Here is a 15,711-nt window from a genome sequence, read left to right as displayed (position 1 = left end):
GCCGTAGACCAATCACAACAGACTAGGCCATCTGACCAATCAGAGCAGAGCAGGCTCACGGAAAGGAGGGCTTTAGAGAGATTGCATCTTTGAACTGCTTCAAACGAATCGTTTGAGAATCGCTGGAAAATGAGGTGATATTAAATGCATATTTTGAGAAACGAAAGCGTTTTTTGACCTTGCATGCATGTAATCCTATTGTAGGAGACTCCCAAAACAATATTAGGAGCCGTAAAAATGGCATAATAGGGGCACTTTAATAAAACAGAAATTAAAAGCAGTTGGTCTTTCATTTCCTTTTGTGCCCCAGCAGCTAAAGCCACCTGACCTATCTCCTAAAATTAAGCATTTAAGACTATAATGTGAGGAATAAATGAGAAAACGTTCAAAATGAGCATTACCTGAGTCCCATAAGTGCTTCCTGTAGACCCTGGGGCCATTCCATTTATACCTGTGAAAGATGAATCAGCATACACAGCGAATAAGAGACTGATACCCTAAGGTCTTTATGTTCTTTACTGAAATCATTAGCATCTGATAATAGCTTATAGTGAAATCCAAAGAAATGTAGACATCTGAAATCTTTATCCTAAATCAAGCAAAAAGAGAAATTGAGAAATGCTGCTCTTTTCCATATGACAAAATCATATAGTGACGAGGGGCTGTCAAGCTCCCAAAGTCTACTCTAAAAGTACACTGCAAATAAGAGACTGATACCCTAAGGTCTTTATGTTCTTTGCTAATCAGGCAAACACCAATTTTCATTAAACAGTTATTTAAATTACCAAATTATTTAATGAAAATTGGTTCCTCACAGTACCATACGGCTCTAGAAGACTTGAAATGCATCACACAAGTCATATGCACAAAACTGCATACTGTCTGAGCAGGCACTACATTTGGTTAAAAACATACCATTAAAAAAAAATGTATATTTTATATAGCATGTGTGTGTCGTTTGAATGCAATCTAGATGTAATATATCTGCCGTGTTGTCATAAGCTACTACTAAATATTGTAGAAACTTAATTTGCTGTAAAGTTGCTTTGCAACGATTTGTATCGTGAAAAGCGCTATACAAATAAACTTGAATTGAATTGTCATGTGACCTATAGTGCATCAGTTGCGTCCTATTCCTTCCATTCTCGACTCCCTTCCTGTGGCCTCATGGGTAGTACTTTATGCATTGCATGTGCACTCCTGAATCTCGGTGGAAGTAGTAAGCTATCTGGGTAATTTTCGCCTACTCTTTTATGAATACTATGAATTCAGACATACTAGTCTTTTCACATACTGTTTTTTGCCTACTACAGACCTTAGTCCTTTTTAAAGCTTAGATGCCCAAAGTCACTATTACTTTTGTGATATGGAAAAGAGCTTGCATATTATTCAAAATATTGGCAACAATAAGGTCTTATTTGTTTGCAAAGTAAATACGTTATGAACTAACAATGATCAATACAGAATTTATTAACCTATGTTAATGTTAGATCATGTTCATGCTAACAGATACAGCTGTTGATCTTAAAAATGTATTAGGAAATGCTGAAATTAACAAGAACTAACATTAATAAATACTGTAAAAGTATAGTTCATATTTAAGTACGTTAACTAATGTACTTAAAGGGATAGCTCACCCAGAAATAAAAATGCTGTTATCTTTAACTCACCCAAAAAGTGTCCCAAAATTTGTTCTGCTGAACACAAAAGATATTTTGAAGAATATGAGTAACCAAACAGCTGATGGTCCCCATTGACTACCCCCCTTTTTTCCAAACTGTGTAAGTCAGTGCCAACTCTGTTTGGTTACCTATATTCTTCAGAATAATCTTCTTTTGTGTTCAACAGAAGAAAGAAACAACCTGAGGGTGACTAAATGATGACAGAATTTAATTTTTTTATCTGGGTGAACTATCCCTTTAATTAACGAATGTTAAATAAAAACGTATTGTAAAGTGTTACCAAAACACCAAATTTTGTGTTCTATGAATGAAAGAAAGCCATACATGTTTCAAACTTCGTAAGGCTTGAGCAAATTATAACAGAGATTGTCATTCTTGCATCAACTATTCTTCTACAGAATCTTGGGAGTCTCTTCAGTTGGTTTAGTCATGGCCAGGGCACACATTTTGCTCAGTTGAGCCCCTGAGCCTATGGTACAGGTAGCCCCTCTTGTTAGTATTGGAGAGGCAGACAGGAAGCAACTGCAAGTGGGGACGTGTGGCTGTGAAGTGGTCCTTACCCGGATATGGCATGCTAGGCATACCCCACGGGGAGTAGAGGGGTAAGGTAGGCAGCCTCATGGGATGCGGAGGCATGCCGGCCAAGTTAATCATGCCATTGACAGACCCCTGAAAGGGTTGCATGGGTGGCCTGTAACTACCCATCATGCCTTTGGAGGAAGAGGAAGGTGGCGACACAACATATGCATGCATCAGTATATCATGCAGTTATGAGAATGAATTCATGCACTACATGTAAAAAGAAAACTACAGTTAGAGAACGTCAGCTGATTTATCATACACAATGAAATATCAAACCCAGCACACACACACACACACACACACACACCCCTTTTCCACTAAGAGGGCACCAGAGCTGTGATTACTCTGGCCCCTACCAATGCATTTCCACTGAAGAAAAGTGAAAAAGTGGTCTGAAAAGTGGATGGAAACAGGAACCTCAACCATTTTATGTACACTTTATTTTACTGCTTTGTTTTTCTCCAGTTTTGTCCGGTGTTATTTTAGTATTAAAATTATTTCTATTTAGCTTTATTTCAGTTTTAGTAATGTTCTTTAATTTAAAGTAGTGCTGTCAAACGATTAATCGCGATTAATCGTTTGACAGTACTAATTTAAACTTATTTTTAGTTAGTTGTCAAAGCATCATTTTCATATATCTTTTCCATTTTTATGTATTCATTTCAGCTTTATTTCAATTAACAAACACATTTTTAATAGTTAACAGTACCAAAACTGTACCATCCAACTGAAATTATTTTAGAGATGAACCAGTATTACAATTTTAGCAGATTCTGATCCAGTTTTTTTCTTTCTTTCTTTCTTTTTTTTTTCATGTTGTATGTGATAAATGGCTGAAATTAAAATTCTATACCTCTTTATATGTATTTTATTAAAGATAAAGTAAAATCAATAGTTTTAAATGCTACAAAGTGAAAAAGTGGACACTCATTTTGAGGTTTGTGAAAGATTACATTTAACTGTTATTAAATTAGTAGCAATTAATAATAAATTATTAACAAGTAATTTTGAGTAAGTGTTAGATGATAGGAAAGGTAATATAAATGTAAAAATAGGAAAAATTGCATGCATAATTAAATAACCAATATCAACTTATATTGATAAATAAATAAAAAAACTCTTATATGGGCCAATAAATTATATACTGTGCATCTTTTTTTTTTTTTTTTAAATATATAATGTTTTACATTATTTTACGTATTTGTTACACACTATTCTATTCAGCTTATGATAGCATAAAGATGCCTAATTACATTTGCTTCCATCACGTTTCAGCTTTCAAGTCAGTGGAAACACGTAGGAATTCTGAGGAAACTTCACAGAATCCATGGCTGAGCATCATTCCAATGCAAAAGGGGTAGTAAAGTTCTTTAAATTTCTTTGATGGATGACAAAGGCCATGCATTCAAAATCACATTCAGAAAATTTGGGATTACAGACACCAAAACATGGCAGTTTTGCAGAAGGAATGGATTGGTTGAAGATGGAAAGTGCACTGGGGTGAGTGTGTTAGCAGTTAGGCTTCTTATTGCAGTTCTGTGTGGCACCAGAAAGGTGTGTCCACCACATCTGAGAGGGGTTACCTGCCATAGGCATCATGCTGTGGCTAAGCATCCCCATGGGGGTCGGGGGAGGTACTACCCCCATGAGCGCCCCTACTGGGGTACCTGCTCTTGGGGAGTTCTGATGCGCTGCTCTTTCTCGCTCCTGCTGCTCCGCTACCTTTGCTGCCCGCTCTAAATCGACGACAAAAGATAAACACAATGTGATGTTTCATGGAAAACCTGGAGACATTGTATCCCATGCATGCATCAGTGTCCACAGATGATTTCCAGGCAAATTTCTTTCGTGATAAATGGCAAAATTCAACACTTCACCTTCGTACTCCGCTTTCTTAGTGGCCTCAAGGTTCCTCCACTCTGTGCCCACCAGTCGACTGAGCTCTCCAAAGGAGAAGTCAGGGTGCTGGGCCTTGATGACGGCTCTCATTTCACTGCTGAAGAGGATGTAGCCACTCATGTTGATCTTCCTCTTCGCCCCCTCCTTCTTTGACAGACCCTTAATTGACTTTGGTGTGGACTGTGGACAAAATGAGATACTGATCATTTAGGCAACATGCATAAAGGCTGCTAATGGTACTTTTGATTCATCCACTCATCCATCCATTCTCCAAATTTTTTCGAAATCCCTAGTTTTAATATGATTGACAGGATTAGGGTAGGCAGCTTTACATAGCAAGTTTCCACGGAAGAACAAGTCACTGGATTTGAGCTACTATGATGCAAGCTGGGCTGTTATTGAGCAATGATTAATTTCAGATTAACAATGCTGTTTTAGTGCCACATTAAAAACAGGATAAAAAAAGAACAGAAATGTTGAGAATAAAGTAGTAACATTTTAAAAATGAAGACTTGAATGGATAGTTCACCTACAAATGAGGATTGTGTCATCATTTACTCATGACGTTCCAAGCGTGTACGACTTTGAGCAACACAAAAGGAATTTAAAAAACTGTCAGTATTTTTTTTGTCCATAAATTGGAAGTTACCAACATTCTTCAATAAAACATATTTAGTGTTCTGCAGAAGAAAGTAAGTCATTCAAGTTTAGAATGACATAAAGGTATGGTCAATTAGTGATTAGTCAAATTTTGTGGCAAAAAATGTCCCTTATCAATAGTGTATTTCCGCCTGTGAAAATTCAATTGACCAACAGTAAATGTGACCACACTTTATGAGTGAGTAAATGACAGACTTTTATTTTTATCACTTTACTATCATAACTACCACTATAATATTTCGGGAATCATTTGAAAAAAGGCCTTGTGCAAAATTAGGCAACGTTTCAAGAATGAAGTTGCAGCATTTCAAGATTAACGTGAAAATATTTTGAGAACTCTTATTGTGTAAAAAAAAACAAAACACTTAAGGGGCCATTACTAATTTAATCTTACAATGCTACAACTCAAATCAGACAATTCCCAAAACATTACTTTACTCTTCTTAAACCTTTGGTTTTTTCATGTTTTACTGTGGCACTACAATGCAATTCTAAAACTGTACCCACCACAAATTTAATATCTTAAACTTAAACTGTGGCTGGCCAGTTTACGTGTCCCAAGTTGGCAGTTTTTGACAAGAATAAGCTGCAAAATAGATATGACTTCATGCAGATAATGAATAGTCTTGCTCTAACACAGCTAGTTACAAAATACCATCAGACCCTTCTGAGTCTAAATCAACAAGGACAAAGTGATTTTCTTTCAGTAACAGCATAATCCAGACCTGGGGGGGTGCATAATGCAGCATGTCCATGTCGCTGGTCAGCTGAGTCTGAAGCTGCCGCATGCAGTGAGCATCAGATCCGTCTCCATCATCATCTCCCAAATCCTCCAGCTCTTCATCTGTCATATCTGCAAACTTGGCCTCCAACTCCTCGATCTTCTTATCCAGCAGTGGAGAAGGCTCCTTCTGAGGCACTATGAGCTTTCTGACAGAGACAACCAAAAGCATGAGTCCAGTGTCCAAGTCTGGGACAGAAACAAGCAATCCCTGTTGAGATCATGAGCTCTCATCGCTATACACTAAAGTCTGTTTCTTATGTACATATATATATATTTAAAATTTGGATTACTTCAGTAGTTAACAAGAATGAAGCAACTGACCGAAAGTAATAGATTTCATCCTCAACTACTTTGGCAGACAGAGAAAAACGCTTCAGCCCTTTAAACTTCTTCATTTGCTTCTCGCTCTCGATGTACCGGCTCTCACACAGCAACACATTCTCCTCCAGCATTTCAGTTGGCCGGCATGACAAGAAATCTTTGAAAGAAGACACTGTACACTTCCCTGAGGAAAAAAAAATACAGTCCAGATGTAGGAAAAGATTTAACTAACAAATCACTTACTTATTTCACTTATTGTAATTTCAATTTAAATAACTCTGTCTGTTCTTCAGTCAATGTCCTTGTAACCACTCAATAATACAGTTGCAATGATGGAACTTAAATTCGAGGCCATCCAAAAATACTGATACCTCCAATACAGGTCATAGGGCAGGTTTCTTCCAGGTTACTGAGGAACACTTCCTTCTTGTAGAACATCTTAGTAGGTTCATGCTCAGTCTCCTCGGGATGGATGAAGATGGGGCCAAAAAAGTAGGCAGCTTCATCTCGCACCCACATCTTCTCTATTCTATTACAACACAAACCCAAACATATATAAGGAGACACTGTCATGTTGTTTCACACCAAGTTTGGTAACATCAGTGACATCAAACGTTGGTTCTTGCATATTTTGTAACCAAATGTGATGTTCAAGACTTCAGCAGACTTGTATATTATAATATATTACACACAAGTCATATTGAAAGGATGGTTCTGTCATCAGTAGCAATGCTTCCATCCAAAGTTGCGAATTTAAATGATACGGAAAATTGGATTGTCGCATAAAACGTTTGCGATTTGAACTTTATTTGGAGTACTACTTGTGCACACTGCACATTTCTTAAATTTAAGCCTAACATGTGTTTTAATGTCACTATTGATGAGGATTGTATGATCTTTGAATAATATTGGCCTTTAAATGCAATACATTTAAAGTGTACCTGAAGTATACTTGCAATAGTTCCACTTTAGCACAATCAAATATACTTCAGAATATCTTTAGTTGGCCTTCAGCACTACTTCAGCACAATTAAAGTGCATTAAGCACAAAATTAGTTTTTTCAATTTAGCAGACTTTAAGTATACCAGTTTAGTGTACTAAAAGTACAGTTACAGGGTATTTTTATTAAGTACATAAATATGTAAATGTATTTCTAGTACACTTAGCATGAAATAAATGTATTTCAAATACATTTTAGTATATTTATTTTTCACTAGGGTTCCTGATAAACTGGCACCAATATCACTAAGAAAAATTTCATTTGCTGAAGTAGGAGAAGCCACGGTTGGTCTTTTTTCATATATAATAAATTACGTGTGCCTCAGAGCGCTCAGATGTAATGCAATAAACGTAGTCATGCTATCTCAGGATTCCTGTTTGGGAACGCAGTTGTGTTGTGGATGTAAACCCAGCTAATTACTTACCTTTATGTCATTCCAAACCCATAAGACATTCATTAAGCTTCGAAACACAAGTGAAAATATTTTTAATGATTGAAAGTCCATTCCACCAAGACTTTGATGCTTCAAAAAGTTCATGAAGAGATTGTAAAAGTAATGCATATGAATCGAGCCGTTTAATGTTTTAGTGGAATGGACTTTCAGCGGAGATTTCTATTCTCATTCATGCTTCGAAGATGAACGAAAGGGGTTTGGGTTTGGAATGACATGAGGGTGAGCAGATGACAGAATTTTCATTTTTTGGGGTGAATATACTACCTTTATAGTGCCCTTCTGTACTTTTCAACGATCCACAATATGAACAACACAGCGACTCTTTGGTCTCGTCATTGGTCCCCTACCTGCCCACACGGTTGCGTACGAGCCCATGAGAGCGGATGTAGACACAGTCTCCCACTTTTAGCCACATGTCATTGTAGCAGAGCTGCTCATAGTACTGGCAGCCTGGCTCTCCATTACTGACCTCCATGGTAACATCCTCTCTCTCCTGAAGACACAGATTGATGGTCAGGCGGCATATGTATATATATATATTCAATATATGCCAGAATATGTCTTACCTTATCAATAATCAATGGCACAGCTTTGCCATCCTCTGCCACCTCAGGAGGCTTCTCGCTGTCCTGTTTGGGTGCAAACATGGAGGCCACACGAACCACAGGCAAGGGCACTACACGAGGGACGAACTTCACGGAGCTCAGGGGCATCGTCCACATCTTGATCTTTTTGAAGGACTTGGTTTTCGCAGAATAACGAGACTCGCAAACAAAAACATCTTCAGGTCTGAAGCTGTCAGGCTGAAGCTTGAAATACTCCTGCAATAAAGATTTTTTATCAGAACAGATATGATGTTTTTACAATCGTATAATAATGCAAAAATATGTTTCGCTTACGGAGAATGTTTTGGAATCATTGCTGAATGATATTACCTTCACAAACATGACGACACATTTGCCCAGTATTTTACTGACAGGAATTTTGTTGTAATAGTCACTTTTGAAAGCTTCTTTCTCAAGAAATTTGCGTGTGGCGAGATGAAATGTTTCGTTGGGTCTATAGAACCAGCAGCCATAAAGCCAGTTCTCTCCTTCATGAAAAAATACATACACACAGTTTAACAGCAACACTAATAGGGTTGCAAAAAGGTGGACATCAAAATTTCTGGAATGTTTCCGAAATTTACTGGAAATTTTCCACCCCTTTGCAACCCTAAACACTAATGTTCAAAAGTTTGGGATTGGTAAGATTTTTAAAATGTTTTTGTAGACTGCATTTTTATATATTTTTTTACATTAAAACAGTAATATTGTGAAATAATATTGTAAATTGTGAAAACTGTTTTCTATTTTAAATTAGTTTAAAATGAGTTTATTCCGGATATGGCAAAGCATCAAATTTTCAGCATCATTACTCTAGTCTTCAGTGTCACATGATCCTTCAGAAATCATTCTAATATGCTGAATATTCTAATATGCTCTAATATTCTTTGATGAATAGAAAGTTCAAACGAGCAGCATTTATTCAAAACAGATTTTTTTCTATAACAATCTAAAAAAGTCTTTATAATCACTTTTGATTTCAAATCTTACTGACCCCAAAATTTTAAATGGCACTGTATATTCTCAATCAACAGTGTTAAGAGCAACCTATGTGCCATATAAAAGGTTTTATGAAGCAATACCTGCATCATCCTGCCACAGGCGCTCTATACAGACGATGTGCGGCTGCAGGTTTGGTTCTGTGGGCTCTACATAAACATAGTCTCCCACGTGGTACATGTTGTCCTTGAAGCTGCAGTCCTGGCTGTAGTTGCGTTGTAGAGCCCCCTTCCATCCACCACCTGCTGTGTCCTCACTCTTCTCAGCCTCTGGAAATCAGTGTGAAAGGATTAATAAACAGCCATCTGAACTACAAACATTACAATTATTGGCAACTTGCACACTCCAAGTTTAGTTTAGAGACTGACAACTGCTTTAAACACAGGAGAGAATTTCCTTTGTCTATAACATAAAGAAGGCATTCCCAAAACTGTGACCGTTGATACAGGATGTATATAAAGAAACATATACACTACCGTTCAAAAGTTTGGGATCAGAATGATTTTTAATGTTTTTTAAAGGAGTTTCTTATGCTCATCAAGGCTGCATTTATTTGATCAAAAATACAGGAAAAATTTTTATATTGTAAAATATTATTACGATGTAAAATAACGTTTTTCTATTTTAATATACATTAAAATCTAATTTATTTCTGTGATCAAAGCTGAATTTTCAGCATCATTACTCCAGTCTTCAGTGTCACATGATTCTTCAGAAATCATTCTAATATACTGATGCAATATACTGATAAAAATGCTTTTGAAATTAGAAATGAAAAACGTTTATCACAGAAGAGTCCATTTCTGTATGAGTTGTAGTTTTATGTATGTTGTTTTAGCATGTTTGTTTGTATTTAATAAATAAACCGATTTAAAAACTGGATTAAATACTACTGGAACAGTACCTTTCTTCTCCTCCTCTCTCTTGAGTTTATCTTCTTCATATTCTTTAGGCAGCTTCTCTTTCTTCTCTTTCTCCACGTCGCTGTGCAGGTGTTTAGTGGTGTAGCTGAGGGCCGGCGACAGCAGAATCTCTCCGTTCTTACACAATTCATCTCGGATCCGGATGAAGAACTGCTGGAGCTCCACAGAGTCCTCAAAGATCTCAGAATCAGTTCTACGACACAATTTAAAACATTTAGTATTGTGAAAAACCAACACTTGACCTCTCCAGGTACGTAAATCCTAGACAAAATGATTGAATGAAAAGCATCACCTGTGCAGACGCCTGGCTTTCTCCAAAACTTCAAACATATGGTCCTGGAACACGTCTAGTCTCCTGTAACGCCCCTTATCCACGTTGGCTCTGATGATTTCAAAGTTCAGTGGAGTCTTATTGGGATTGTTGGGATCAACAGCTGGAATCTCCGCCAGTGAGTCACTATAGCAACGTCCCTCGTCGTCCTGGTGACCAAGAACTGAGACGAAAAGATTGCGAACAAGCTCCTGGATGAGCCGCGCAACATCTGGGACATGAGCATCGTCGCCTCCCTCCAAGTCTCTCCTGGTCTCCAAAAGCACTTTGTGAAGCACCAATGCATCTTTGTAGATCAACGATTCAGGTTCATTGTAGGTGCAAGCGTTGTTGAACATCAACACTAAGTCTTCCACCAGAGCATCAACATCCTGGTACTTGTTGGCCAGCATGTGGCTCTTCACCTTCTCCATGTCTATGGGTTTCTTGATGGCCACATAGTAGTCTGGAAGCTCGGCGCGGGATGGAAGACGGAGGAAGATTGTGCTGAGACGCCGTCCACGCTTGTCTGTGTAGTTCTTCACCGCTTCATAGAGTTCATTGAGTTTCTGCTGCAGAGGAGTCAGGTACTTGGACTTTTTAGGAGAGATGCCACTCTTTCCTGGAATGAAAGTGGCACATGGTCAGTCACAGCTTCTTGAGTGGACTGGTGTTATTGTAGACTGAAAGCCGCAACTTCTGAGACGTCATTCCAAAATCCAAATAAATAGGAGTCTAACTGGTGCATGTTCTGTGCCCAAATGCACAAGTCAAGCAACCCAAACTGAGCACATGCAGACTTCAATTGGAGCAGAATTTACAGTCACTCCGAAACACGGAAAACACCAAATCATAAGCTGCTTGTGTGCAAAACAACACAGTGCGACGCTTCACTCTAAAACACAAAGCCCATATATTTATTTAATTAAATTGCAACCTTTTTATTTAATAATTGCACTAAGCCATATTGCGTTTTAAAAAAAAAAAATTGTATTCGATTGTTCAACCTTAACACTGGGCGATAAAACGATAACGATTTGTAAAACGGATAGTTCCGGTCCTTGATTCTGATTGGCTGAGCCGTGTTCGAAGCTGTTGTAAATTACTCTACAAACATACACCTTTGTTTACGTTTGTGTGTTGCTTGGCAACCACTTTGTTGCAACCACAACTGTTTCCGAGGAACTACATTGTTTGGTGGAAGAATACTGTTTTTATTAATATCATTACACTTTATTTGCTCTGTTTTATTTTGTGAAACCTTACTACGTATATGGAATAACCGTTTTATAAAAGCAATAAGCCCCGTGAAGCCGTAGTTTACAGTGAATTTATAGCAGTTAAGGGGCGTTGTTAGGCACGATGCGAAGCAGAGCTTCTTGGGGCTTATTGCTTTAATTTATCGCGCTCTATTTTCCTCGATAAACAACAACGATAGTTTGATAAATGTTCAATATAATGTTTATGCACCAAAATATATTAATTAAATGTATTAAAGGAGTAAGGGAATATAATTACAGTATTTTTTGTGATTAAGCTATAGCGTTTGTGCATTCATACCAAAAGTATTTAGACTACTGTTTTTTAATACAAATACCTAAAAACAATATAGATACATTTTACCATGGTATTGAGGTGCTGTATGTCTGGGTTTTAACTGTGGTAATCATAACCTAAATGTACGCTACTATGGAAGACCAGGGGTTATTTTAATAAAACTCAAACAGTCAGAATAATTAAATTGCACCATATAAAAATTAGGCAATAAAAATTTGAAATGTATCATGATAATTATCAGGATTTCACCTGATGAATTGTATCGTGATAATTCTTTTGGCCATATCGCCCAGCCCTATTCAACCCTAATTCAAAGTAAGGTATACACATATACTGCTTTCAAAACATACTAATTTTCAACTTGGGTGAGACGATGTCCTCGTCATCTCGTGGAGGTCCGAGTTCCCTTCGTTTTTCTCTTAATATCTTCTCCAGAATGTTGGCGTCATTGTAAACCTAGAGTTTAAACCAACAAGCTATTTATGACACAACAGAGCAGTTCGTATTTATAAAACCTAGAACAAAATTATTCAAAAAGCTCATTTACTCTACACGGTCTTTCCAAGCTCAGTAGTAAACCTCAAACTCACTTGTGAACCTTCTTCGTTGTAGTGACGTGCATTACGAAACATCAGCTTCATGCCCTCCATCATGGCGTCTTCGCTGGGGTATCTGTCAGAGCGGATGTTGTGGTCGATGGTCCTCAGGTCCATTGGTTCCAGAATAATCTTGTAGTAGTCCGGGTAGTCTTTTTTTGAGGGCTTGACCATAAACAGGTCGCAGAGTCTCCGGCCTGTGCCCATCTCCCGAGCCTCTGCCACAGCAGCGTACAGAGCCTTCATGCGGTTCTTCTTTGTGTTCTTCTTATGGCTGCCAGAGGTGATACGTTAGGGCAACTGTCAGCTGTCACAGCGTGAATGTTTAAGACTATAATACGCTCCAAACCAGTAGTTTTACTAATGCTGTAAATGTACCTTTTGCGCTTGGTGCTGCCCCCATCAGAAAGAGTAGATGACAGCATGCTATCTCCATCTTCATCATCTCTCCTTGTCAGTTCTTTCCTTTTCATCTGAATATATACACACATATTATAGATTGAAGACATAAAGCATTTGGATACTTTTTGAATGATAAATATCGATGGAACTTGTTCAGAGTTAATGTGATGAACCATGTATAGTTTCTTTACAAGTTTATTCATCTAACAGTACTTTTAAGGGTTGGCAGAAATAAGATCAGTTCATATATTTACAAATTTGTATTAATATTTATATTTATTATAATGTAACATAAAATACAAATATTATTGTTAGAAATTAATATTTTATTAAAAATAATAAAATATTTTTATCTTTAATTTTTTTAATATATTTTTCACAGTATAAATGTATATAACGTGGAAAACAAAAAACAAAAAAACAAGATATCATTGGCACAAATTAAGATTTTCTTCCCCCAACAACGTTTGCGAACGTTTGGGAATTTGTGGTCACAATTTAGTTAAAGGGGTCATATGATGTTGCTAAAAAGAACATTATTTTGAGTATTTGGTGTAATGAAATGTGTTTATGCGGTTTAAGGTTAAAAAAACACATTATTGTCCACATACTGTACATTATTGTTTCTCCTCTATGCCCCGCCTTTCTGAAACGCATCGATTTTTACAAAGCTCATCGGTCTGAAAAACGAGGTGTGCTCTGATTGGCCAGCTATCCAGTGCGTTGTGATTGGCCGAATACCTCAAGCGTGTGACGGAAATGTTACGCCCCTTACCATATTGTGATGCCGTGTCCCGGCCGGAGCGACGAGACAAAAACATTAAAACCCTAAAAAGAGAAAGGAAAAATTGAAATCGCATCATATGACCCCTTTAGTTAAACTGTGGCCACATTGTACTGATTTATTCCCTCATATTAGAGTCATTTTGGCAATTAATTTGTCTTCGAAACAAATGCTTAATTTGTGGCCACAATACTGTATCTTTGTTACGGTAATGTTCTTTTAGATTGTTTCACATCACCTTCCTGCTTCCTTTATTCTAGTTTTCCCACCAGCCATCAGTCACCATGGACATTCATTAATCAGCACACCGGTTCTCACTTTAGTTTGTTATCACCGATCTAATGCAATAAAATTCATACATTTTTAAGAGTGGCTTAAATGTCCAAATACTTTTTGCGGTTGCATATACACACAAGTATCATTATCAATCAGTTATGTCAATCAGTTATGTCAAAGTTATGTCATTTTGATCTTTGAGAAACGTCACATGATTAATTCTAACTGCACTGTCAACTGAGACACTGTAATTTACAGTAATTTATAGCCTGTCTTTGTTTGGAATGGGTTTATATTACCTGCAATATATGCTGCAACTTCATCACACGCTTGTAGATTTGAGAGTTGGGAACGTTGTAGCGCTTTGCGTTCTCAAACATCAGGTTGAGGTCTGTGTCTATCTGTTCCACACTTTCATATTCACTGTTCTTCATCTTGCTCCTGAGGAAAGATAAAATACTTCATAGTATGTTCGAAACCAAAGACCTTGCAGTGATGGTGTCCTACTGTACCTTATCTGCTGGAGGGAGATTGGGTGGCTGATTTGCTGGAAGTAGTTGGGGTAGTCTTTCCTGGAGGGAAGCTGAAAGAAGGGCTCGGCTAAAAGCTGTCCCTGGTTGTTCCTACAGCCCCGCACTGCCTCGTACATCTGGAAGATGGGGTTGCTCATGTCCATGCTGGAGTGGATGCTCTCGGCCTCTGACTCGCCCTCATCATAATGAACAGAGCCTTAAGAACATGGAAACACTCATCTAATTAGTATATAAACCAATAATCTTATTACATCTTATTGATGTTACATCTCTTCAACAGTGTTGCTCTATACAGATACCATCATGTGTGACGTACCAGTTAGTATGGCGTCCTCTTCACTCTCTGAGCCATACTGTAGAGCAGTAGTGATGGAGGAGAGTCGGTCTCCCTGTCCAAACCTTCTGTTCCTGCTCACAAACACCAGTGCAAATACAACACTATATGTCAGAATATAAATGTTTTTTTGTTTTGTTGATTTAACCTTTATTTATTTAACCAGGCAAATTAACTAAGAACAAGTTCTTATTTTCAATAACAGCCTGGCAGACAAAGTGTTTTGATAAAAAGTCAAATGTTAAACCCAACACAGTGGTGGCACCCCAGGACAGTGATGATGTTAGATGGTAAAATCATGACACTTTTATATATTTTATAGCACTGAAAAATACTTAAAAGAATACCATGGTATCACAATGTTACATGCCTATAAAAGCTGGTAACACATTGCTGCTTTTTGTTACTTTTTATAGTATTTTTTACTAAATTAAATTCAAACGTATTGTTGTAAAACTTATTGTTTGTAATTCGTCTTCATAATTCTTTGGGACTAAAAGATACAATCTTATGTAAATACAATATAATTTTTTTGCATTAAATTATTATTATAAAAGCTTATTGTTTAATATGTTATAATTTATTAATAACTGTAGTTAAGAAATTGTATTATATTAGATTATATCTAACTAACAAATTGTGGTAAAACGTTATGTTATACATAACTTATCCTGATGCTGGAAACATATTTGATATATGTCACGCCCATGGACTGTTTTGTGTTTGTTTTTCCTCCCCCACGTGCTCCATGTTCTCCCTGTGACCTAGTTTCTCCCTCATGTTGATTGTGTTCAGTGATTTCAGGTGTGTTCCATTGATTTCCTTGTTTAGTTCTTAGTATTTAAGCCCGGTGTTTTCCTTTGTCCTGTGTCTAGTATTAAATGTCTATTCCCCTGCTACGTGAGTGTGTCTCTTTATAATTAAAGATTGACAGCATTGGATGACACCACGCTGAATTCTTTGTTCTGGATTGGGGCCAATTACCATCGCCCCGTGGACCTCCCAAGGG

At 37.3% G+C, this 15,711-nt stretch overlaps 1 protein-coding gene across 1 annotated transcript in view; it reads right to left on the bottom strand.

Annotated features, from left to right (window-relative positions):
* The window catches only part of LOC107714479 (protein polybromo-1-like), a 24,182-nt gene that overhangs the window by 4,157 nt on the left and 4,314 nt on the right, over nucleotides 1-15,711 (bottom strand). Inside the window, exons 8-27 of the mRNA XM_016520323.1 lie at nucleotides 14,886-14,908; nucleotides 14,685-14,776; nucleotides 14,348-14,564; nucleotides 14,135-14,276; nucleotides 12,752-12,846; nucleotides 12,368-12,647; nucleotides 12,128-12,233; nucleotides 10,203-10,842; nucleotides 9,892-10,103; nucleotides 9,071-9,256; nucleotides 8,319-8,476; nucleotides 7,950-8,204; nucleotides 7,731-7,876; nucleotides 6,300-6,457; nucleotides 5,929-6,112; nucleotides 5,549-5,753; nucleotides 4,142-4,343; nucleotides 3,848-4,000; nucleotides 2,243-2,392; nucleotides 402-451 (exon numbers count right to left, since the gene is read on the bottom strand). Of these exons, the coding sequence (XP_016375809.1) occupies nucleotides 402-451; nucleotides 2,243-2,392; nucleotides 3,848-4,000; nucleotides 4,142-4,343; nucleotides 5,549-5,753; nucleotides 5,929-6,112; nucleotides 6,300-6,457; nucleotides 7,731-7,876; nucleotides 7,950-8,204; nucleotides 8,319-8,476; nucleotides 9,071-9,256; nucleotides 9,892-10,103; nucleotides 10,203-10,842; nucleotides 12,128-12,233; nucleotides 12,368-12,647; nucleotides 12,752-12,846; nucleotides 14,135-14,276; nucleotides 14,348-14,564; nucleotides 14,685-14,776; nucleotides 14,886-14,908 (3,654 nt within the window). The remainder of the gene's footprint in view (nucleotides 1-401; nucleotides 452-2,242; nucleotides 2,393-3,847; nucleotides 4,001-4,141; nucleotides 4,344-5,548; nucleotides 5,754-5,928; nucleotides 6,113-6,299; nucleotides 6,458-7,730; nucleotides 7,877-7,949; nucleotides 8,205-8,318; nucleotides 8,477-9,070; nucleotides 9,257-9,891; nucleotides 10,104-10,202; nucleotides 10,843-12,127; nucleotides 12,234-12,367; nucleotides 12,648-12,751; nucleotides 12,847-14,134; nucleotides 14,277-14,347; nucleotides 14,565-14,684; nucleotides 14,777-14,885; nucleotides 14,909-15,711) is intronic.

The sequence above is a fragment of the Sinocyclocheilus rhinocerous genome, unplaced genomic scaffold (genome assembly GCF_001515625.1).
Source record: "Sinocyclocheilus rhinocerous isolate Xijiao unplaced genomic scaffold, SAMN03320098_v1.1 scaffold269, whole genome shotgun sequence".
In the NCBI taxonomy this organism is placed as follows: Eukaryota; Metazoa; Chordata; class Actinopteri; order Cypriniformes; family Cyprinidae; genus Sinocyclocheilus; species Sinocyclocheilus rhinocerous.
Note: the sequence above shows the minus strand (reverse complement) of the source record. Positions and strands in the feature narration are given on the sequence as shown.